This window comes from Anguilla rostrata, chromosome 2 (assembly GCF_018555375.3).
Source record: "Anguilla rostrata isolate EN2019 chromosome 2, ASM1855537v3, whole genome shotgun sequence".
Lineage (NCBI taxonomy): Eukaryota > Metazoa > Chordata > Actinopteri > Anguilliformes > Anguillidae > Anguilla > Anguilla rostrata.
The window spans coordinates 9837106-9860726 of record NC_057934.1 but is presented as its reverse complement, the minus strand read 5'-3'; the positions used below and the strand labels follow the sequence as shown (position 1 = coordinate 9860726).

General features: G+C 45.4%; 2 protein-coding genes across 3 annotated transcripts in view; both read left to right on the top strand.

The window, feature by feature from the left end:
* Positions 1-2331: 2331 nt before the first annotated feature.
* Positions 2332-8080, top strand: LOC135245632 (uncharacterized protein C2orf73-like). 2 transcript variants are annotated; one of them, XR_010327316.1, is made up of 6 exons: positions 2332-2639; positions 3058-3280; positions 3668-3827; positions 4489-4595; positions 6420-7589; positions 7627-8080. XR_010327316.1 is itself a non-coding variant. In XM_064318804.1 (5 exons), exons 1-5 carry the CDS (start codon positions 2581-2583, stop codon positions 6822-6824), a joined length of 954 nt encoding a protein of 317 aa, XP_064174874.1. In that variant the 5' UTR covers positions 2332-2580; the 3' UTR covers positions 6825-8080. The 2 variants fall into 2 exon arrangements, 1 of the variants encoding a protein (XP_064174874.1); XM_064318804.1 differs by having other exon boundaries at positions 6420-8080.
* Positions 8081-9312: 1232 nt separating this feature from the next.
* LOC135245637 (spectrin beta chain, non-erythrocytic 1-like) overlaps positions 9313-23621 on the top strand; it is an 84329-nt gene continuing 70020 nt past the window's right edge. The window contains exon 1 of the mRNA XM_064318819.1: positions 9313-9469. The gene's annotated coding sequence lies outside the window, so the exon portion shown is untranslated. The remainder of the gene's footprint in view (positions 9470-23621) is intronic.

Below are 23621 nucleotides of genomic sequence, written 5' to 3'. Positions count from 1 at the left end.
GCATTTTTCTTCACAAAATTTTAACAAACGATAATGCATCCCAGAATTCTGCCTGGCTTTCAGCCAGTTCCTTGAAATGTCTGCATTAATAAAATAATTTCATCACGTAATGACTACTTCAGATTGTGCAGTCTCACCAGATACTCAGCCCCTGATTTATTTCCATCCTGCATGGGGCTGAGTATCTGGGGTGAATCTGTTGGTACAGCAGAGAAATTGTTGGTACAAAAGACAAGGGTGCAGTGGTGCGGTGGTGTGAGTGAATGGTGTGTGTGCCCTGCGATAGACTGGCAATCTTGAGTAGGAGGACCGGAGCTCCTATTCACTTCTTTGGCTGAGTCCCCATCTCCCATGATTCTGTGATCTGACATCTTCAGCCTGCCTGTCAATCATTCTGGAAATGGTGTGAGAAACACAGGAGGGGTGGGAGTTGGGTGGTGGGTGGTGTTTGATTTTTTTGAGGTCATAATGCAAAAAGAAAGAAAAGCAAACCCACCTTAGCACACTGGTACTCAGCACTGCATTTGCCAAAACTTCTGCTTCTGCTGGGTTTCCAAGGAAACGTCTCCATTGGCCTGGTGCATGAAGGGACTTTGGCCATACCCTCCCCGCCCCCCTTGCTCTTCCCCATCTCTTTGCTTTCTTGACAGGAGTTTTGCTACAAACTGACTGCAGGTGCCTCAGACCTCAGGCCTGCCTGTAAACTCTAATGTGGCAGTAGACTATTTTTGCTTTAGCTTTTCCCAAATGTTTAACTTACTAGCAGCTGGATGGATTGGATGATGGAAGCATAAACACCACTGAACTGGCGGGAGAACTTTTGGAAAATGTGCTCCCTGGTGAAGCCAGATTTTCCCCTGTCCCCCCTGTGCCCCGCCAATGTCTGTGTGTCTGTCGCCCAGGCTGGAGGGGGGCGAGATGAGCAGGAACACAGCCTGCTTTGTGCCCCGATCCCTCTGGCCTTTCTGGAGTGACTTTAAAGCAGCATCTTGCACGCCTTGCGTTCCTGCCCCGTCACCCCCATCCCATCCCCCCTCAGCCCCGCCCCCACGCACCCACCCCCCTTGCTTGGCCCTTTGTGAAAGAGGAGAGAGAGAGAAGGCCCCTGGATATGGTTGGGGCTGGTCCTCTCTCCCTGTCTTTGTCAATGCATTCTCTGTGCTGCGGTCTCTGAGGCCAGGGTAACAGGGACAGTAGAGGGTCACCATGGGAACGGCGGGGCCTCCATCATGGACGAGGTGCCCTAATGGTTGCCACGATTGTCTCACATACTCCAGCCCTTCACTTAGTGCCATCCTACTCTGACTACAACAAGGACAGCACTGCCCGTCCCCTCAGTGACTGCATAGCCCGGCCCCTTAGAAACAGCACAGCCACTCCCCTTAAGGACAGCACCTGCTGGTTGGTTCTGTTTCTGTCTGTCTGCTTCTTTATTACTCCGTGTGCTTTCTGACAGTAGCTGAACAGGGCCAATGGTCTGTCAAGGACACTGACATGAGCTTTTAGAAAATGTGAAGAATCTTTCCCCTCGTTTCTGGGGGAAAAAGACAAAATCTTGGGGGAAAAAACCTCTGAACAAACAGAAAAATGGTGTGTTCATTTTGGCCTGTTGGTAAGAAATGGCTGTATTTTGACATTGAACAGGAGCTTCATGACTTTATTTCCTGGTAAATTTACACTCATGTTTGAGGGCAGTGCCCCCTGTGGGCAGGTCAGGGATAACTCTTCCTTCTCTGTCGGTGCACAGGACCCCTGTGTCATTGAGTTACATGAACAGGGTCATCGGTTAGCAAAGGGATCACTGCCCGCTGCTTTTTCTGTGCTTTTCAGGGCTTCATTTAAGTGACTAACTGGCTGAAGGGTCCATTTACCAAGTTTCCAAGAGTAAAACAGGCTGCCGAATGAAATAAACCGAGAGAAAGGTATTGCAGCTCTACAGAACTGGAGTTTGATATTCCTGCCGGACTGGAGTTTGAGATCACTGACTTAATCGCTAATTCTTGTAACAGAATTGCATCTCCACAGCTATTGTACACATGTATAAAGAACACTGTGCTAAATATACAGGTTTATTTCAGACTGTGAGTATCGTCATACCAGAACTGTTTGATTACCACAATGTTGAGATTTTTGCATGTTCTTCTCTTCTCTCAGCAGGTGGTCAAGTCTCCCCTTTTACCCTGTACTGTGCTACTAATTATGTGAATAGCACACTGAATAGCAAATAAGATTGGTTTAAGATGATCTGAATTTGCAAAAATAAAAAACAAAATAATAATAATAATAATAATGTACATTTATGGCCAGTTTAAGGGACTATTTTTTTTGAATGATCATTATGAGCATAAATTTTATATATTTTCATACACTCAATACTCATGCATTATTTAATGCAACTTAGGAAAAATCACGTGGTGGTGTTATGGAATCCCATTGTTATGGAATTAATTTCCAAATTCCACAATGTGAGTGCGTGCTTAGAAACCGCCGTCGCTTAGCAACCGGCAGTAAGTGAATGACTGTAACTCAACACAGCTTGAACATATGCACGATAAGATGTTCACGAATTGAGGAAAGAAAATGTATCAATGTGCCGAGATCTGCTTTCCACGAAAGAAAAGAGTTCCTGAAAGTTTTCAGTAAGTATTGCAAAGAAAATAGTTCCTGAAAATTTTAAGTGAGTATTGCTTACGGGGAAACATCAGATAAGACGGCTCAGAAGAGCTAGCTGTCAAAGAACATGACCGTAAGTGAATCATTATACAGTAAGGAAGTAGCCGGTCATCATACTGCGAAATTATATTTTCATGTGCAATAAATAATATCTTCGGTCGTGCAATATACCTCGATTCTCTCAGGTAAAATATATTTTAGTGTGCTTCTTAATTGTTTTTGGGAGTTTTGTCAGCCTGAGTGTCATACTGACGCATTTCCATTACTACGAACTAATGCACACAATGACAAACATACAACTGCGTACATGTTGAGTTCGCAAATACACGACAAGGGCGCGTTGAACTTTCCTGTGGAACACATCCAATCTGACTTCTCTTTCAGCTCGAACACGTACAGGATCTTTGATGAGAATGCACCTGAGAGACTGGATTCCTTCAAAGTCTATAAGGACCATATATTTCCGAGTAGAAGCGCGGAGGAAATTAATCTGTATAAGACGCATAATAACCCCCAGCCTCACAATGTCAAGTTCATAAGGACCAATGTGAGGTGGCTAAATGCACCTATTTCACATATGGAAACAAAGAGCACCGAGGCTGATCAGGTATGTTTATTCTTGCATATGAAATCGTATAGGTGGTGCTGATTGGTTTATTCTTATATATTAATTATACTGTTTGTTTTTTTACAATAAAATATTTTCATATGCATGTAATTCCTTCCAGTAGGTAAATAATCCAAATATATATCTTAGATATGTTTATATTGTAATAGGCTATAGTGTATTATAGTGTACACACACACACACACACACACACACACATTCTCCCTGGGAGAAATACAATTATTCTATATCCACACATGTATGTTCCATATCACATTCAATCATTAAACAGAGAATACTTTATTGCTTACATTTCCGAATATGGCTTGTGATATTGAAATATGATGCTATAAGATGCTATAACCCTATGATGATTGATCCTGGCAGTCTCATTGGTGGCCAAACGGATGTGATCAGGGCGTGACCCCCAAAGCCCCTTACAGTCGAGACAGCATTCAGAGGAGGGACTTCCAGGCCCCCCCGCACAGCTCCACACGCTGCACCAGGGGGGGCTGTAACCCCCACACCATGGCAGCCTCTGCCATTGGTGAGTGAGGCGTTGCTGTCATCAGATATTTATGCACAAGGAAACAAAAAAAAAAAACTAGTTCAAAAAAAGTAATGTAAATGCCAGTGTTAGGTCATTTAATAGGGTGTTGAGCCACTGCGTGTGGCCAATACAGCCCATATGTGCTGTGGCACAAAGTCTGGAATTCTTAACATGGTACGAAGATGATTAAGTAATGACATCTTGCCTTCCATGGGTATGAGTGAACTGAAATTATTACAGAACGTGCAGAACTCTTCATGGTTCAAACACCATCACAGAACTCTTCACTGGTGTGGGTACAGTTTTTATTCATCGCCTGTGCATATGATTTATAGTTAAAGTTCAGTAACATTGAGAGCAAATTAAGGACAACTGAAGAATCTGATCAGGCCTGGTTATACAGTGAACTTTATTCCAGCGCAGCCTTTGTGGAATGTGCCATACAAATTCAATTTGATTGATTGTTTGATTGATAATTTAAATGGTCGTCTGTTGCCAGATATTTGCACATCTACAGAAACCTCCCACAGTGGGGGCTAGTTGGACAGCAGTTTTCTACTGTGTGTTTGGTCCATTATAATCAGTCACTGACCAGTGGAGACAGTGGTTGTAGTAGTCTTAGCTTTATTCACTAAAGTGTCACATCTCTCTGCTGTAGTTCCATCGCTGGGTACTGTAGACGAGCAGAAGGTGCTGCAGGAGAGCATGTCCTTCATTCACCAGTATAACTCCCGGAGACTGAAAGACCAGCCGTACCAGGGAAAGGTGAGGCTTTTTTCTTTGCAGTGGAGATTCAGTGAGCCCAGTTAGCACCCAGTCCACAACGCTCGTCTCACTGTTTTGTTGAAAGTGCAGCTGTTCTAACGGCATTGGCAACTTCATATTTCCTTAAGTGTTTTTTTAAATCGTTCTTCCGTCACAAAGGGAAAAGGCACTCAGCGATTCTTGGCCAGCGATCTCTGCTCTGGATGCTGTCAGACATTCCCTATTTCTGATGACCCAACCCCTGTAGCCAGCACCTACTTACACTGCAGTCCTGCTTCACAGAATCTGTTTTTCAATTTTAAATATTTTTCTTCTTTTTCGTTTAAACAAGGAATGCTGGGTTTCTGTTAATGCACAAAATATTTCCAGTTTACATTTTACATAGAGCATCATGAGTTGAAAACCCTTTTCATGAACTAATGTGTAATACGCACATATAGTATGTACATACATGCAATATATGTGGGGCGTGAACATATATGTCCTGCACATGGAAATATTTATGACACATTGAAAACATGTTCTGTATTCACTTATTTCTACACACTTTGTTTTAACAATTTAATGCACACTAATATTCAGAATATAAGCACATAAACAGACATCATTTGATTTAATATATATTTCATACTGTGAAACTTATTGCCACTGAAAGTATTATATCACCTGAAATTCTATTTTTATGCAGCTGATATGTGGTGATCTATGTTGCATACCATTTAAACCATCAATATATTATTAAATTGAATACTACATCGCAGATTACAGAATACTCCTTTGTAAAACAGGAAAGTAATTTCATGTATGTTTGTATGGATTATATAAAATTCACGATTTCAGACCTTTGAGGGGTGTAGGTCTGGAATTCAGGAGCTACATTCATAAAATATCTGTGTTCGGTGTTTAAAAATACTGTCTGATTTTATGCTTGCATCTTTTTTTTGATGTATTTTTTATGGGATATCTCAAAGTATCCTTTAGATCACATAATCTTTTCTGTTTTTAAGTGATTTCCTGTGGCCTGACTTCACCCTGGAAACTAAGTGCTGCTTTTGTTCTCTAAATATTCAATAGCTTTGATTAAAAAGAAAGAGTCGGTATCCATAGAAACCTGTGTTGTCTGCAGGGGTGGATCTCCTGTGCGCTTGGATACACGTGCAGTGGATGTAAAACACATCATATGAGGGAACACTGAAGGCCTTGAAAGTGTGTGTGTGTGTGTGTGTGTGTGTGTGTGTGCATGACAGAGAGAGAGAATGAGAAAGAGCAATGTGTGTGTGTGAGAGAGTGTATGTTAGTATAAGCGTGAAGGTGGGTGTGTTTATGTGTGCGTGTGTGTGTGAGCTGGGTTGGTGGGTGTGAGACATTATGAAAATATCCCCCCCACCCCCCCCCACCCCCCAGCCCAGGGGGCAGCCCTTAAACTAATAAATGAGTTCAGACACTGGTGCACCACAGCTCGCTGTTCCCCAGTCAGTCTGTAGTCTCTAAGTAGTTTCTCCTGTCCCTTAGCTCTGTTCCCCGGTCAGTCTGTAGTCTCTAAGCAGTTTCTCCTGTCCCTTAGCTCTGTTCCCTGGTCAGTCTGTAGTCTCTAAGCAGTTTCTCCTGTCCCTTAGCTCTGTTCCCCGGTCAGTCTGTAGTCTCTAAGCAGTTTCTCCTGTCCCTTAGCTCTGTTCCCTGGTCAGTCTGTAGTCTCTAAGCAGTTTCTCTTGTCCCTTAGCTCTGTTCCCTGGTCAGTCTGTAGTCTCTAAGTGATTTCTCCTGACCCTTAGCTCTGTTCCCTGGTCAGTCTGTAGTCTCTAAGCGGTGTCTCCTGTTCCTCAGCGGCACGGAGCCTTTGTGTGGAGGGAGGTGCCGCCGCCGAATCACTGGTCTCGCCCCGGGGGTCCCACAGGAGGAGGCGTGTTCCTGCGCTCCGAGCCGTCACATTCGCCGGGGAGAGGAGGAAACGCCATGACCTCACCGCAGCTGGGCCCGCACCCCGCCCCCAGGCTGCCGTGGGACAGCGACAGGGCTCTCCCTGCGAACGGGACGCCTCCCCAAACCTCGCCCAGCCAGCGCTTCAGGACGAGTGGTCCCCTGAGCGAGGGACCATCGGCCAAGCAAGTCTCCTCAGATCGGGCCTCAGGCGCAGCGGCACTGAAACAGCGGGACAGGGTCCGTAGTTTGGACACCTGCCCTGCTTCCCTGCCCACTCTCCGACATGGGGGCAGAAACAGCCTTCCCTAAACCCCCCAGCACCCCGAATCCAGCTAACATCAACATCTCGGGCCTTTAGCAGACACTAATTCAGAGTGACTTGCGCAGCATAGCATTGTCCATCATGTACATTTACACAGCGGGATATGCACTGATGCAGCTCAGCTTAAGAAACTTGCTCAAGGATGCAGGGGGCAATGCCACACATTAGGATGGAACCTGCAATCCCTGAGGTACAAAAACAGTTCCTGAACCACTAAACAACATTAACCTTCCGCCTTACGCCATTCGGCATCTCTGTCCGAAACTGACTCCCCCTCCTGTCCTCACCAGCTGGGTTGTTTTCCTATCGGATCGATTATTCAGATGGAATGATTCAGCATTTTAACAGCACTCTTATCTCCTTTGAGGATGACCACAGTCTCCCCCCAGATGCTCGATTTCCCCCTTAAATTAAAGTTAGTTAGATTGGATTCCACTACAAATTCAGCAATTCTTCATCATTCAGAAGAGGGAACTTATCATTGGTTTATTAGCAGAGCACGTCCCCAGAGTATGGCAGACTAAAATCACATCAGAGTATCAAGCTGGTCATGCTCACACTACCGTATGGTTATGAGCAGCCTGGACATGCTCGTAGTATTCTAAGTTTATAAGCAACCTGGTCAGTGTAAGTTCAGGAGCAAACTGGTCAGGCTCATAGTACCTTAAGGTTATGAGCAGCCTGGTCAGTATAAGCTCATGAGCAGCCTGGTCAGGCTCATAGTACCATAAAGTTATGAACAGCCTGGTCAGGCTCATAGTACCATAAAATTATGAACAGCCTGGTCAGGCTGATAGTACCGTAATGGTATGAGCCTGACAAGTGAGTCCAGAATGACTATGCAATTTGCTGTCTTTAATTGAACTGGAGCCCTACTTCAATTGATATGTTGTAAAACAGGGATCCTTTAAAACAATGGCTTCTGTTTAGCTGTTTTCTTTTTCAGGACTGAGAAACACATTAATAAATGGTCAGAGTTAAAAATGACAAAGTCTCTGCAGCAGGGTCAGCAAAGACAGGGAATCAAATGAACCTGGTGAGAAGTAATCCAAAAACAAAATGAAGGTCCAACAAAATGAATTCTGCTCTTTCATCTGCAGTGCTTCAATCTTAATTTTCTGCTTGTTTCAAAATTAAAATGTAAGGAAACACCATAAATATTATTATTTACTATTTATCTTGGTTGGAGTACCTTCTCCAGTTGTTTGGAATTCTTGCAGTTAAATAAACTGTTGAAGAAACATTTAGTGAATGATACTGTGTGCACACTGCAATATTGACAAAAAACAAACTGCATTTGTGTCCCAATAGCAAAGTTTACATCTCCCTCAGAAATAATGATGTGCACAATTTTATTGTTTGTGGTATGTAGTTGCTAGGGCTCACACCCCTGCCTGAGTTACGATAACCAGGAAAGGTATCACAAGACGTAACGTAGAACGCCACACTACAAGACAAGTGATACAGTGATTTTAATGTAACAAACCACAACACACAACACATAACACATGAGGGTATTTTGGCATCATCATAAATCCACCCAACATCCACGCCGCCGGGTAAGGGACTCCAAAAAAGAAAATTGCACAGCTGACAAGGGCAGTACAGGGATGATAGATCCCATTGTAAGATGGCCCCTTTCTCCTGTATGCAAAATTAATGCATTATTGATATCAGCCATTTACTGCAGCTGAACAAGCTTTAGGTCCAGCATCTAGGTAGGCTGGGATATTCTATGGTATTAGAATGTAAGGACAAAGCCGGTATAACCAGTGGAGAACAATACGCAAAGCGTAAGTTATTGTTTGACATAATATGCTTTAGTTGAATTTTCCCTGAATTACATCCTTAAGTTCTCTAATTCCTACTCACAATCACCACATTCTTTTTTGACATTCTCTAAAAACAGGGTCACATATTTTACTCAGAATGTGAGATAATTGTAGCCATTTAAAGATCAAAGATGTTGGTTAAATAAACAACATAACCCAAGGATGTGTTAAAAAGTACAGCCTATGAACTACTGCTCCTCTTTAATACAGGAATAACACATTTGTGTCAACAGGCGTTCCCTACACAATGTTTTTTGAGTCCGCATGAATAAATACTATTGGTTGTAGAATGACCACTCTGCAACAATTTAAGTTTGTCCCAAAAACGTTTTACGTCTGTCCGCACCAACATCAGAATGCTGAATGGAACTCAAATACTAAATAAACTAATGCAACTCAGCCAGTTAGGTTTACAGTGGGTCGTAATGATGACTGTCAAAAAGCAGGCTGCGTTTCCACGTAAGACCACCCATCTCCAATCAGTTTACGTATCACCATATTCTCCTTCCATTTGATGATGGGTGAGCACGAAATGCCAGCTCATTGTCGTTTTTCGATCTCAGTAGTGTGTGTGTGTTTGTTTCTCGTAGCTTGCGGTAATTTGGTTCGCTGCGGCCTTGTGCGGGTGTGTGAGAACGCTGTAGCGCCTCCTCTCCGCCCCTCTGAATCAGTGCTGCAGTTGGCGGTGAGGAAAGGGAGCAGTGCGGATTCTTCCAGTCACTCCCTGCATTTCCATCCAGCCTCCGCGGTGTTCGCTGCATGGTCCTCGGCGGTGAAGTTCGCTACATTGTGTTTGATTGGTGAGTAAAAACAATAATTTAACCGTTTTAAAGCGAAGTCTGTGGCTACGAAAATGCGTATTACTGCGGCTGAGTGCAAGAACGAGCCTACAAACAGCTTGCAACGAGCGTGAACGCTGCTGTTGCATTAAAATGGCATTACTGTATCTATGGCGATAGGGACGCAGGGCGAAAAGATAAACGAGTAATGGAAGGCAACTTAAATTTCATTTTGCACCTATAAAATATATTCCATGGCAAAATTAACCTGGCTAATATTCTGCAATAATGTTTAGCCCTTGGTTGTCTGCCACAGAGGACAAAGTGCATACGCTATATGCGCCACTTTCCCGTTTCCCCGTATGAAATATTGCAGATGGCAGTTGTTTAATTCCAAATGTAAATATTAGGTCGCTACACTGATACGCTCGTGTCTGATTTGTGAGAAACGGTAGCTTTGGTTATTTTTATTTTTGCATTGGGCCAAGTACACGGCAAAGCGTATGAACATGGACGTATCCATAAGTCGATGGGATAACGGTACTGTAACGCTGAGGATGCATACAGGCGTGGTCGCGCAGATCGCGTCTCTGAGCTCGGAGGCTGATGGTGGCGCGCACTAAGGACAAGCCTTGCTTCCGCTGGGGACATTTTCTCTGGATATGACGGTGCACGCGAATTAATCCCGTCCTTATAGCTATGTGAAAGGTAGATTTACATTGCATACAGGCTACTGGTGTATATTGACGTATTTTTACATCGAGGTTTCAGAAAAATTGCCATTGTCTCCTTTGACCTCAGACTTGGTAATTTTATTTGTGATGAAAGGCACAGGTATACGCACGCTGTTATTGTGGTAGGTTCATAGCTCTGCAGTACTGCCTATCCAGTGTCGCTCAGGACACCCCCAGACATTTTAACGCTGCGTCGGGGGCAAGAACGCGAGCCAAACTGGGGACCTGGTGATAATTAACACATTTCCGCGAATTTTCCACAGGTTGACACAACTACTCCACCCAGATTCTGGACTTAAATTCTTACCGAAGCAAGTAGCCTTAGCAACGCACATATAATAAAAATCAATAGGCATTTTTTTAGGATTCTAAGTAGTCATCTGCAATGTCAACAGAGGCAGAGAATATCTTGTATAACTTTCCTCGCTTTAGCCTTTAGTACTACAGCATTACGGCGCTGCTGCATTAATGCGGTTAGTCGCCCAGTCTGCAGCACAGGCCACCGGGGCGGCGCGCGGACGGGCGGGGGCCCAGGTTACACCGTGTTAGAGTTAAGAGGAGGCACGGGAGTCAGCACTGTTATAGCGCTTCCACGCATATCTCTGAAAACAACCGTGTTCAGGCCTGCTTCTCAACAGGGTCCAGCGTTTCAGCCTCTACACTATCTCCACCCACACGCATCTCTTCAAAATGCGTTGTTTTGGTGGCTCTGTAAACGGAAAACTGACAGTACGTGAGACGTGTTACTGTAGGTTGATTAAAAATGAGAAAAATATTGCAAAAAAGATTTATAGAAAGAAAATTGATAAAGAAGAAAAGATTGAAGTACTGGTTGTGATAGAAAAGAACCTTGAACCTTGCTTAAAAAACAACAAGAAGGACAGAATAAAAAATAATTAATGCTTTTTTGTGTGTGACGATGTTACTGTAAGCCATTAGTCATTGATTGCGAGGTAAATAATATGCTGCTATTGAATTATCTTCATTTTCCCTAAACTCTGTTTCCTAATGCACTTAGATTTTGTGTCTGTCATCTATTCTGTAGACTCCTTGAAGTGACCGAGCTCTCAGTGTGATAAGGTTGTTGGGAAGTGGGGGTGCCTTGTGTCGGTGTTAAATTTAGCAGGTACTTTACTTGTTAAGAGGGGAGGAGGGAATAAAAGCAGGGTTCACCTGTGACCGCTTGAAACTTGGCAGTCGCTCCAGGGCCGAAACGCACCATATGGTCCGGCCCGCGATCAGGTCCTGACACCCAGCTGGGAGATTTCCGCCCATTTCAGAACCCAGACCCACCCGGCCTGCCTGCTCTCTCCCTCGTGTTGTTGTTATTGTTGTTGTTGTTGACGTTGCGTCCCTGTGATGCAGTGTTTCCCTGGGTGCTTTAGCTGATCAAACGGACGCTCTGTCCCACTGGCCACTCATCTGAAATGATTTACGCTGTGGTTGGAGGAGCAGATAGTGGGAAATGATTTGTGCTGTTGATGGAGGCACAGATAGTGGGAAATGATTTTTGCTGTTGATGGAGCCGTGGCTAGTAAACCCTTCTCTGGGGGGCGGGGGCGGGGGCAGGGGGGCAGATAGTAAACCCTCCTCTGGGGGAGGGGGGGGGGGAAATAGTGAGCCCTCCTCTGTTAAAGATGCAGGACCCCTGTGTGAATTTCAGTGTCTCGTTTCAGTTGTGTGAGTCTTTACTGGAGCTTTTCTCTCTCGGTTGCTTTTTAGAGGGTCTGGAAAGGGAAGGTACAGATTGTGAGAGGCGGTTTTCCTGCACTCTGACTGGTTGTGAGGTTGGTTTATCTGTATCCTGATTGGTTGTGAAGTGGGGTTTTCTGTACTGTGATTGGTAAGTCAGGTGTGTTTTCCTGTACTTTAAGTGGTTCTGCTCAGTTTTAACCAGCATTTTTTTACAGATCAGTGACTGTGTTGGTTCGAATCACTGCCTTCCCTAACCCCACGCATTCAAGTTTGGAATATGCTAGCTTCATGTGTCAGAATCATGACCTTATTGAGCTATAAGCCTAATCAGGCTGCTCATTACCTTATATTACTATGAGCCTGACCAGGCTGTCATAACCTTGCAGCACTATGAGCCTGACCATGCTGCTCATAACTTTGCAGTACTATGAGTTTGACCTTGCTGCCCATAACCTTTATGGTACTATGAGCCTGACCAGGCTGCTCATAATTTTATGGCACTAAGAGCCTGACTAGGCTGCTCATAACCTTATGGTACTATGAGCTTGACCAGGCTGCTCATAACCTTAGTGCACTATGAGCCTGGCCAGGCTGCACATTATGGTACTATGAGTCAGGCTGACAATCAGATTTGAGATAATTCTGCCCAACTTCCTGGGGTGTGTTTTGCTTACATACCAGTGGTCAGTAACTTGTTCTGATGTAGATGGGGCTCCAATTGGAGGCAGTGGTTGAAGAACCATTCAGATTGCAGGAAAACTATAATATCCCTGCCCCCAGGTGAGAGAGAGGGTTGGGGGGGGCATCTGGCGTTCAAGAGGAAGACACTTAATCTCTGCTGTAGATCCTCACAGATAACTCCGCCCCTCCCCCTTGGGTTGTGCTGCTTCAGTAAACAGGCCCTGCTTTCTGTGGGGCTTTGTCAGTTGTTTTCCAGCAGTCCGACTCAATAAAAGTGACTCGGAGAGACTCTCTGCGGCGGACAGTGTTTTCATTCTTATGAGCTGGGCCTCGGTGTGTCCCACCACAATAATTAGCGCAGTGTGGCATTTCCTGACTGTCCCCCCCCACCCCCCCCTTCGGAGAGTCTGGCCCCTGTTTCTCACAGGGCCTTCTTGTTGTTTGGGGGGAGATGACTGCAGTCCACCCCAAGTGCACTGTTCCCCAACAGAAAGAAAGGTCACTCGTTCTGGGAAAATTCTTTCCTAGCCTGCGAATGACAGTTCCTTTCCAGTGTTCCTTCCACATTGTCAGATGACCATTGATAAAAAAAAAAATTGTAATTGAACTTACAAGCGGTGCTTACTGTTTATATGTTATTCTCTGTTGTGGAAGCAGTGTGGCATGTGACATGTGGTGTGGCGTGTTACATGCCGCGTGGTGTGTTACCTGTCTGGTTAATACAATGATACCTGTGATTGGTGCACTGTGTGTCCATTCATTTGGGTAGATGGAGCCTGTTTGGTAGCTGGCTGTTTCAGAGCAATCGGCTAAATTTGAACATGGGTTCCTGCTATGGTACAGGCAATGCGTCACCCAGGCCTTTTTTGTGGAAAGTAGATGCTTGTGTGTGAAAGTTTTTCTTAAAAGAAAACAATTAAACAATTGCTGTGCTAACGTTTAATCACAGGCCTGCTTTCTGGTCTGCGATGCCTGTAGGTAATCTGAAGGCATTTGCTTCCTGGGTATTGTAAACAAAACGAGACACACCGTCCTAATCGCCTTGCTTCCCATACAGGTCCATGAATTTTAGCCGTTACCGTGCAGCACATTAAGTGGGGGGGGGGGGGCGGGGCTTCTTGCACGAGCTCCCTGTACGCGCTGATTGAGTTTAGCTCCTTTCATTTGTGGAGGAATGTGACTGGAGAATCTGTCCGTGGCGCGATTGTGTTTTACTGCCTGGCACTGAGAGGCTCTTTCCCCTCCGTTCTGCAGATTAATGGAGCTTCGCGCAGACACAGGCCCTGGCCGGGGGGCCCACCAGCGGGGAGGGGGCGGGGGGGCTGGGGTCACCATGCAGTGGAGGGGCGGGGCCATTGGGACTGTGTCCAGTCTGATGCTTCATCTGAAATAATTGAACCTGGTACACAGCAATAACATTCCGGCAGATTCACTGACACCTTGAAGAAGAAGCATATATTTTCACCCACCTGCCCGTTTCTCAGGCTTAAAGAGTTAATAAAAATAGGGTGTCTGTTCTGGTCCTGATAGGGCGCTGCATCTGGTACCATAGTCATAAATGCCTGAGTCTGAAAAATTGGGCGGGCCTTTCTGCAGCGCTGCAAATCTGATTTGAATCTTACTTGCTTTTATTTCATGGAAGCAATTAAACCAGAGTTATTTATTCCATACATAATTCATGTAACTGCTGCGTGTTTATTTCAGTAAAAGCATATGGAACCTCTGTGCACGGTCTCTTGTACTGTTGCTTGTAGTTTTTCCGCAGATTTATTAGCCTGAACAGGACTCTGGCTTGGCCCTGAATTTTAATAAAAGGGGTTTATTAATCTCAGCAGGGCTGCCATTATGCTGATGTTCCCGGAGTTCCTTGTTATCTCTACGGTTTTCTCATTGTGTCAGACGGATTCATGTTTCTTCATTTTTTACATGCTGTCGGTGACAAACCTCATAAGACGCACCAAACGTTGTTGCCTCGATCCTTCCTTACCTCATATTCTAACACTTTCATATCAAACAATGTACTGTTACATAGACTAACACTGTGCTGCTTGATGTGAATAGTGTTAGATTATCACTGTATGCTGTACTACAATCAGACATTCCCCTCATTAGGGGTATTGTAGTACTGTGTGTCGTGTGATGGCTCAATTTAAGGTCCACTTCCATTTTTTCACATTGGTGGGAGTAGAGTTTGCAACTGCAGTGAAGCATTTGCACCCATGCCATAGGGAATACATCATGGGTAATGTTGCATGGGTATTATATCATAGGTAATATAGCATAGGTATTATATAGCGTAGGTATTATAGCATGGATATTATAGCATAGGTAAAATACCATGGGTAATGCAGCATAGGTAGTATAGCATAGGTTATATAGCATGGGTAGTATGGTGTGTGTATGTTGGGTGTGTCTGTGTGTGTGTGTGGTGTGTCCATTAGAAGACAGGGCAGGCCAGTTGGGGGGGGGGGGTGGTGCCTTGGGACAGCTGTCATAGTATGATAGCAGGTGAGGAAACACATGGTGCACCACCCCAGCCTGGGACGGAGGGGGGGAGGGGTACTCTCTCTTGAGTACTGGGGTGAGGGTGCGGAGCCCTCCCCCAAAAAACTAGACAGCCAGACAGACCCCACCCATCTGAAACGAAATGGCTCTGAGAAGAGGAGCCCTGCAGTGTCTCCGCGGCGACGGGCCGGGAGGAGGAAGAGGAGGAGGAGGGAAAGATTAACGCTCGTGTGTGGATGAGGCCGGAAGGGCAGGTCCCTTTGAAACGACATTACCGCTGGGCAGACGCTGTCCAGGCCCCCGGCCTGCAATGCTTTAACACAAATTATGATGAATGTCCGTGTCCTAAGCGGACAGAGTGCAGGGTTCGAAAATTAGCGCTGCGGCTGGAGCCTCTTGGCGAAGTGCAGCGGTCCGTAAAAAACCTCGGATTTTAAAGAGATAAACGGTATGAAAGTGGGTTTGGCCAGCTGTTGTAAACAGCATCGTAGGGTATGAGACAGCCACAGCCTTGACTTGAGTTACGCAGCGACAGCCAGACAGAATTAGCCGCACTGCTGCGTGGCTACATGCGAGGAATGGATGAAAATATCCTGGTATTTGACTTTTTCGCATTTTTAACATTTTGAAATTCCACCGTTGGATTTTTGTGTCGGGGTGGGGTGCGCGATGAAGCACGGTTGTGCAGCGCTCTTTCTAAAACCATAACCCCGAATATACAATTATGAATTATCAAATGAATTATGAATTATCAAATGAATTATGAATTATCAAAATGAATTATCAAATGAGTGAATTATGAGTTTGCTATACAAACAAATGAATTATCACCAGAATTATTCTGGTGATAATTCATTCAGCGACTGTAATCTCTTCTCTGAAATTACTATGTGAATGCAGCACTACGCCACAAAGGAAGAGGGGGGTTTGGCACCTCAAACATGCTCTCGCCAGAGACGTGCGTTCCCTCTGAAGAGGCTCTGTCTGGGACTCGGTGAGCTGTGAGAAGGTCTTTGTGGAAATTGAGATGGGGCGTTTCGTGTCTCCTTGGCTGACGGATAGCAGCTGACGTCCTCCTGATAACGCGAGCCCGAGCGGAATTTATGGGAAGCAGCAATCGGCGTTCCCGCCGGGATTGGGCGGGGTAAAGTAACTCTCGCGCATCTGGAATTGTTTTGTTCGCCCGTTCCATTGTGTCACGCCGGAGCGGATAGGCTCTCGCAGCGGGTCCCATTGCCGTGGAAACCCCAGAACCACTCGCAGCATGGCTTAACTGAGCGCGTGCAGTCTGGAGCGCGTGGAGGCAGATCCGCAGAGTGCCGCAGCATACGTGCGACTGTGCATTGCTGCTCCAGGACTGGGTTTGGGATGGGGGGGTCACAGAATATGGAGCTTAAACCCCCCCCCCCCCCATGTCATACGGCTCCAGCTGTATGACATGTCCTCTCTTTCACCCTCTCTCCCTCAGCAGGACCCTGGTCATGTTAGACGTCATGCAGACCTCTGCTAGCCTCCACTTGAGAAATAAAATCAGCTTTAGTTGGTGTTTTCTCGATTTCTTTAATTTATTTGCTTCTTATAAATAACCGATAAGTCATTTTAACACTCTGACCTCCTGAAATCTGATTTGCGTTGAAGCCTTGAGCGTTCCAGCTTGTTTCGTTCCTGTCTGGCTCCAGTCCCCACAATGTACTGGGAAGGCCCTCTTGAACTCTCCTGCTGTACGCACACTGCCAGTGTGTTTAAATTCTGATTTCACACAACACAGACCAGCTTACCAGAAAGAATCGTTTGAGAGATTTTCAGTATGGACACTCCCTGTGAATTTTGCAGTTATCATTATACTCCCATTTCTCCTCTGGCTCCTGTACTCAAAATCTTTGCAGGGCTTAGCTAGAAACTTAGCAATCATGCATGTCCTGGTTTTGGTCCAGTTTTTACATATATGGTACACTCCAGTTTTGGACTTAGCATCATGATAGAAGCAGTTCCCAAAATCCAACATCATTTGAATTGCTTGTTGCCAAGGAGATGTTTGTATGATGCCATTAAATATCACCTGTTCAGCAGCGCAACAGCAACATCAAAAGCTAGGCCCCGCCCTTGTTTTAACGCTCCGGTGTGTCAGATTGTTGTGGTGCTGTTCAGCCATGGAGCAGTTTGTTCATTGCGGTTTCAGACATGTTCTTCATGCCTGATGTCCCATTCCCTTAGCACTGGTCCTCATGCTGAGCTCTGATCCTCTATGTGAACCACACCCTAATAACATGGAACAAGACTGACATAGCGCAGGAATAGAACATTCTGGAATGGTACCTTTTTAGCATGCAGAACCATTCCAGATATCCTCTGTCTATCCTCTATCCGGCAACCATTCTGGTAGAGACATTTGGAACTGCAGCCAGAGCGAAATGTGATGCTTTTGTAGGAAGCTGTCCAGCTTACGCTAAGTGTTGGGTTTGTCCAAACATCCTTGTGGGCTATTAAGCACCATTAATGCCAAAAATGTCCTCCTCTTCTGCTCTCCTTATGATGTCTTATGAAGATGGAACTCCATGAGACACCACTAAGTGCTCTGTAATCACCTTAAGTGGGACAAAATGTCCAACCAGAGAACATTCAGTCGTAACTGGAGAAGTGCTGTTTTTATAGAGAAAGGAAAGAAGAAAGATGCCAGAGCCGTCTTTAATGGAACCAGAGCCATCTTTAACAGGGATGGGTCTGCCTTTAATGGGGCTGGAGTCTTCTTTAACGGGGCTGAAGCTGTCTTTAACAGGGCTGAAGCTGTCTGTAACGGGCCGGAGTCTTCTTTAATGAGGCTGAAGCTGTCTTTAATGAGGCTGAAGCTGTCTTTAACAGGGCTGAAGCTGTCTTTAACAGGCCGGAGCCTTCTTTAACGAGGCTGAAGCTGTCTTTAACAGGGCTGAAGCTGTTTTTAATGAGGCTGAAGCTGTCTTTAACAGGGCTGAAGCTGTCTTTAATGGGGCTGGAGCCTTCTTTAACGGGGCTGAAGCTGTCTTTAACAGGGCTGAAGCTGTTTTTAACAGGGCTGAAGCTGTCTTTAGCGGGTCAGATCCATCTTTAATGAGGCTGAAGCTGTCTTTAACGTGGCCGGAGTCATCTTTAAAGGGGCTGAAGCTGTTTTTAACGGAGCTATAGTCATCTTTAACAGTGCTGAAGCTTTCTTTAACGAGGCTGGAGTCATTTTTAACGGGGTCTGGCATTAGAGCCAGAGAGCTCCAGGTGCTTGCTGTCTTTGGCTTTTGAGTAGCCGAGTGATGTAACTCTACCCAGCCCGCATACACTGGGCAGGTCTTTAATAATGATAAGTGTGTCCCGGGCTTTGGAGGGGCTTATGTAAAATTTAAACAGTCCAGTTACCAGCTGGTAGCTGCCTGCGGTGCAGTCTGTACTAAGGACCTCATCTCTATGTTTCAGGGTACATCCCAATACTTTTCACTCCTCACCTCTTTTCTTACACTCCCCCACTACCACTTGTCTCCTACCCTGGAAGTATGTGGAGAACAGGAGGGGAGGAGATGAGTGGAGGAAAGGAGAGAATAAGGAGGTGCAAAGGCAATTGTGACATCTTATCTGCTTCTCCGTCATCGGCGTCGACTATTGATGAAGTAGCCCTATCATAACTTGCTCAGCATGGAGCGTACATGCATGTTTATGATGCAGAGCCCACAAATATTCCCATAACCAATCACAGACGAATGGTCAGCCCATTTAAAGCTCCAAAATAGCTTGTGAGTTTCAAGTAGTTGCACGTACTGTACAGTATACAAACCACAAACATAGGCTACTTGACATTGCAGTTTGCCTCGAAGCACTAATTAATATGTAATCTGCAACATTAAATCACATAAACATCTCTGTATAGGCAAACACAATATTTTTCTGTAATTCCAGAATCCCTATGTGCCTGATGTCTGAACATGCAGAGCACTAATTCACCTCATATACTGTGGCTATATTGTGACAGCCTACATTCTATTGCCAGTTAATTGCATTTCACATAGGCTTCCCAGTGTTCATGTTATGGCAATATTCACACTGAAAATTTCCCACTGTAACATCTGAAGGATTCAACCATCCTTTAGAAATGGATGGTTGAATAAATTCATTCATGCATATTCACATACTGAAATTATGGTAGCGACCGTGGTTATTTATCTTCAGAGTCACGTCCATTTACGTAACATTTCACGTACAAGCAAATTAAAAAAAAAAACCTGCTTCCCTGTCTTAAATTGCCAAATTTGTCTGTAGGATATGAGCCACAAAAATGAACGGCCATTTTGTTATCCCTAGTAGGCAATCTAGCCCTTGGGTGTGACAATGAACTCCTGAACCATACACAAATTGGACTAAATATCTTCCATAATTGGGGAAATTTAAGTTCTCTGCCATCCCCACTTTCAAAAGATTGGATTGTGTCGGATTCTGTGAGATGGCCTTCCTATCTCTGTAGGCGTGTGCATGATGATGTCACTCATAAATGTGGAAAGACTTCTGCTGTAGGATACATTGATGTATCCTTTTTTGATGTATCTGATGTACCTGTACCCATACCATACCTGTACCTTTACCTGTGCTGTACCTGTACCCATACCATACCTGTACCTGCACCTGTACTAATTATAAAGTGAAATAACAATCATCGCCAGCATGTGGTGTATTGACCTTCTTTCCATCTTTATTTCCTTAATTGTACCACATGTGGTAGTAAACTTCCAAACTGAAATGCTTCCAGGGAAAAAAACTTAACCACTCTTATCTCTTAGGTTTATACAAGACAGCCAATCTGCAACACCATTGGGTGTAGATAAGACAGCCAATCTGCAGCAAGGTATTGCTGCTTCCATGTGATTGACAAAAACACATCACATGACCAAATGGAAGCTGTACAACAGACCCTGCTGTAGTTAAGAAGCAGAGTAGACTGATGGAACACAAGAGTGGAGTATCTGATGAGGGGGTAGAACCAGTGGTATTGCAGGAGCTGACTGTCTGGTGTGTATGGGGAGTCTGGTATCACAGGAGCTGAGTATCTGGTGAGTTTGTAGAATCTGTGGTATTGCGGGAGCTGAGTAACTGGTGTTTGTGGAATCAGTGGTATTGCAGGAGTGGAATCTGTGCTATTGTAGGAGTTGAGCATTTAGTGAGCGTGTGGAATCTGTTGATGATCAGTATGAGCCGACTGAGAAGGCGGGCCCCACAGTCATGTGCGATGCAGATTGGGCGTGTCGTTTTTCATTTAAACATTTTTGTTGTATGTGTTGATTTCCTCACTCTCTCAGTCCCTGGCAGCTGCCCAATGCTCCACCCAGGTCTGTACAGCCTGTACTGAGGGGCCTGCACGTGTAACGCTCTACAGAGGATATGATCTCATCCACAGAGTTCAGAGAGAACAAAATATTGTGTGGCTCCTCCTCAGTCAATGTCTTAATATTATTGGCAGCATTAATTTAACTCAAATTTTAATTTAACCCAAAGCACAAAAACTGCTCAATCAGGTCAGCACGGCACTGCTAAATATATATATTAACCACTGCTAAAATATTTAGACTCTTAATGCATGGCATTTTTGTTCAGAGCACCGGGAGAGTTTTTTTTATGACCACCTTCCCTGAAATGTGCTGATCGATTTGGAAAAACACAAGATGAATGAGCGGCAGACTAACTCTGCTGAAGTTTTATGGCACTCAAACAGGGAAACTGCGTAAGGCCAATCCCTTTGGCTTAAGGGGTTTGTGGAGTCACCATGGAAGATAACCTTTGTGACTTTAGGTTATCACTTCTGTCTCTGAGGCGTGCGATGGACTTCTGAAGGGCCATAAACTTCAGGTGACTGTTAGAATGAGTCTCACATGTGGCTTCTTTATTGCTAGGATATCTAGGAGTGGAAAGTGCAGGTTTCTCCCACAAAAAAGGTGTAGATGTAGCCCCTCTGCAGCTAAGTCACAGTAAAGGAGGTTTCCCATGTGATGTCATAGTGACAGAGGTTCCCTGTGTGATGACACAGTATCACAAATCCCCTATGTGATGTCACAGTAAGAGAGGTTCCCTGTGAGATTTGCGCCATCTTACAGCAGTATGATGGTCTGTGTGAAGTAATTCAATTAGATTGTTGAGGGATTTTAAAAAAAAGTATTTTTCTGCATGGGAATGTTCAGGTGACTGGAAATCTATTTGCCAGCACACAGTTTGACTTCTCAGTTTAAAAGTGCATCGATTAACTTTAGAAATACAAATTTACCACTCAGGGTTGTGGAAGTCTTAATTTACCACAGTGGGACATGTCCATAGCCCAGGGGTACTTTTGTCTTACCTGAGTATTGCTTGACCAATTATTAACAATTATCTAAATTTTGCATAGAGGAATGAACAAGTTCTTAGAGGATGAAAATCCCCTGGATTCTCTAGTCTGTGAGTGAACACACATTCAGCTGCTCAGAACTGGGGTGGGCAGGGTTTGTTGGAACGGATGAGGTCATCTTTATGAGGGACACTTCCAGGGTCACTTATCTGTTTCCTGTCTCCTCTACAGGGAGAGAGGGACGGGGGTGAACTCTGTTAGGAAAATATGAGCTGGGTTCATCCAGGCCGGGCTTATCTAGAGTGGTCTCTCTCCTTGTGCACATTTAAAGTTCTGCCCTTTCTGTGGCCAGCTCTTAACCTTAGCTTTACTCTGAGTGTTTGAGATGTGTTCACAAAACACACAACCATCAAGGAATTTTTCTCATGTGAAGATAGATAATAAATTCTAATTAAATAAATGAATATCTTCACGGGAAACGTGAACACAATTACATGCGTACAGTGCTGACCCGTGTCTCTGACTCATTAAAAGTGTTGAATAGAGTGAAGTACTTGTATGTGTTATGAGTATTTTTGCAGCTGGTTATGGTTTGTGGTCATAATTAATGGATAAAACATGGCCTTTCCTCTACACACACATGCTGTCAGATAATAATGGTTTTTAACCTTTTATCCACCGCTTTGACTTGCCAGTCAGGCCGTTGCTGCGGTAACAGCAGGTGGTGAAGTGTCACTCATGTGCTTGAGTCCCGCCCACTCACAGCAGGAGCTGCCGCTTCAGCGAACCAGTCGTTCAGTTGGGCAGCAGTTTAATGCAGCACAGTAATCTGTGTAAAAGGCTGAGCTCTAACTGGGACCCTGTGTGAGAACACAGCCCGGAGTCCCCCTGCGTGAGAGCGCAGGCCTTCCCTGTGTGAGAACGAAAGCCCTTCTCTGTGTCAGAATGCAGCCCCCCCCCACCCCCCTCCACCCATGTGACACAGCATGGAAAAAGAGTGGTCAGTGTTCCTGTCTTCTCTCATATTGATCAGATGGTCTGCTGGAGTGTAACTGATTGGTAGTAAAGCGCTTTGTCCACATTGCCCCCCCCCCGATCAATGCAGGACAGCACAGATGTTTCCCAAGAGAATTCCAGTCTGTCACAAATCCTCCCCGGTCAGATTGCAGGTTCCAATCTCACAAATGATCTTCCCATTCCAGCTGTTCTGGAGCATAGGGCACAGCTGTATTCCTGTAGGGCTGCTTTCTTTATCCTGGATTTTTTTGTTCAGATCAGTAATTATGGTTTAGATTTCTCAACAGCTGTACACTGTCTCCTGTATGAGACCACAGTAAAAATGCTTTCACCAAAACAGACATCGGAAGTGTCAGATGAAACATATGATCAGGCTGATTAAACGATGCATGAAATCCTAAAACAGATTGGCCATCTTTCTTCTCCACTGCTCTGGAGGAAGGACATGTCTCTCTCTCTCACACACACACACACACACACACACGCGCTCTCACACACACACACACACACACACACATGCTCTCACACACACACACACACACACACACGCTCTCACACACACACACACACACACACACACTCTCACACACACGCACACTTTCTCTTCAGCGGGACTCTTGGAAGGTTCCGGGCTTTTGCAGCGTCCCGCTCGTTGAGCGGCTGCCCGACGGGTCCTCTCGGCGAGCGTTCTTCCCGCCGGGCAGCGGGGCTCTGGCCTCTGTGTGCGCGTCGGCCGCGCTGAGCGACGGTTCGGCCCGCGGTGCGCTCTGTGACACCCTCGGCCTCGCTCGTTTGGGAAGGCGCTCGGTCGCTAAGCTACGGGGCACCGCTGCGGAAAGAGGGCCAGCGACGAAAACGGAACGGAAAAAAAAGCGCCTCTCCAACAGCGGCTCGCCGTCTCCTCGTTTTCGTGTCTGGTGACGAGGACCTGGCCGCCTTTGCGTAAGATGCTACGGCTGTTCCGCTGACTACTCTAAGGCTGGTTTCGGCCTTTCGTTGGACGGCACCAAGGAGGGAAACGCACTTTGACCGCAAACCCCCGGGACTCTTTCGGCGGCCCCCCGAGACTACGGCGAAGTCTTCCAAGCCGACAGCCACGTCACGTTGTTGAGGAATACTGGTGAACGTGCATTAATTATGGCGCCGGTTCGGCCTTCGTTTGATTAGGGTCCCACTGTGCCAGTTCTGACTCTGACACTGTGACTGAGGTTCACGC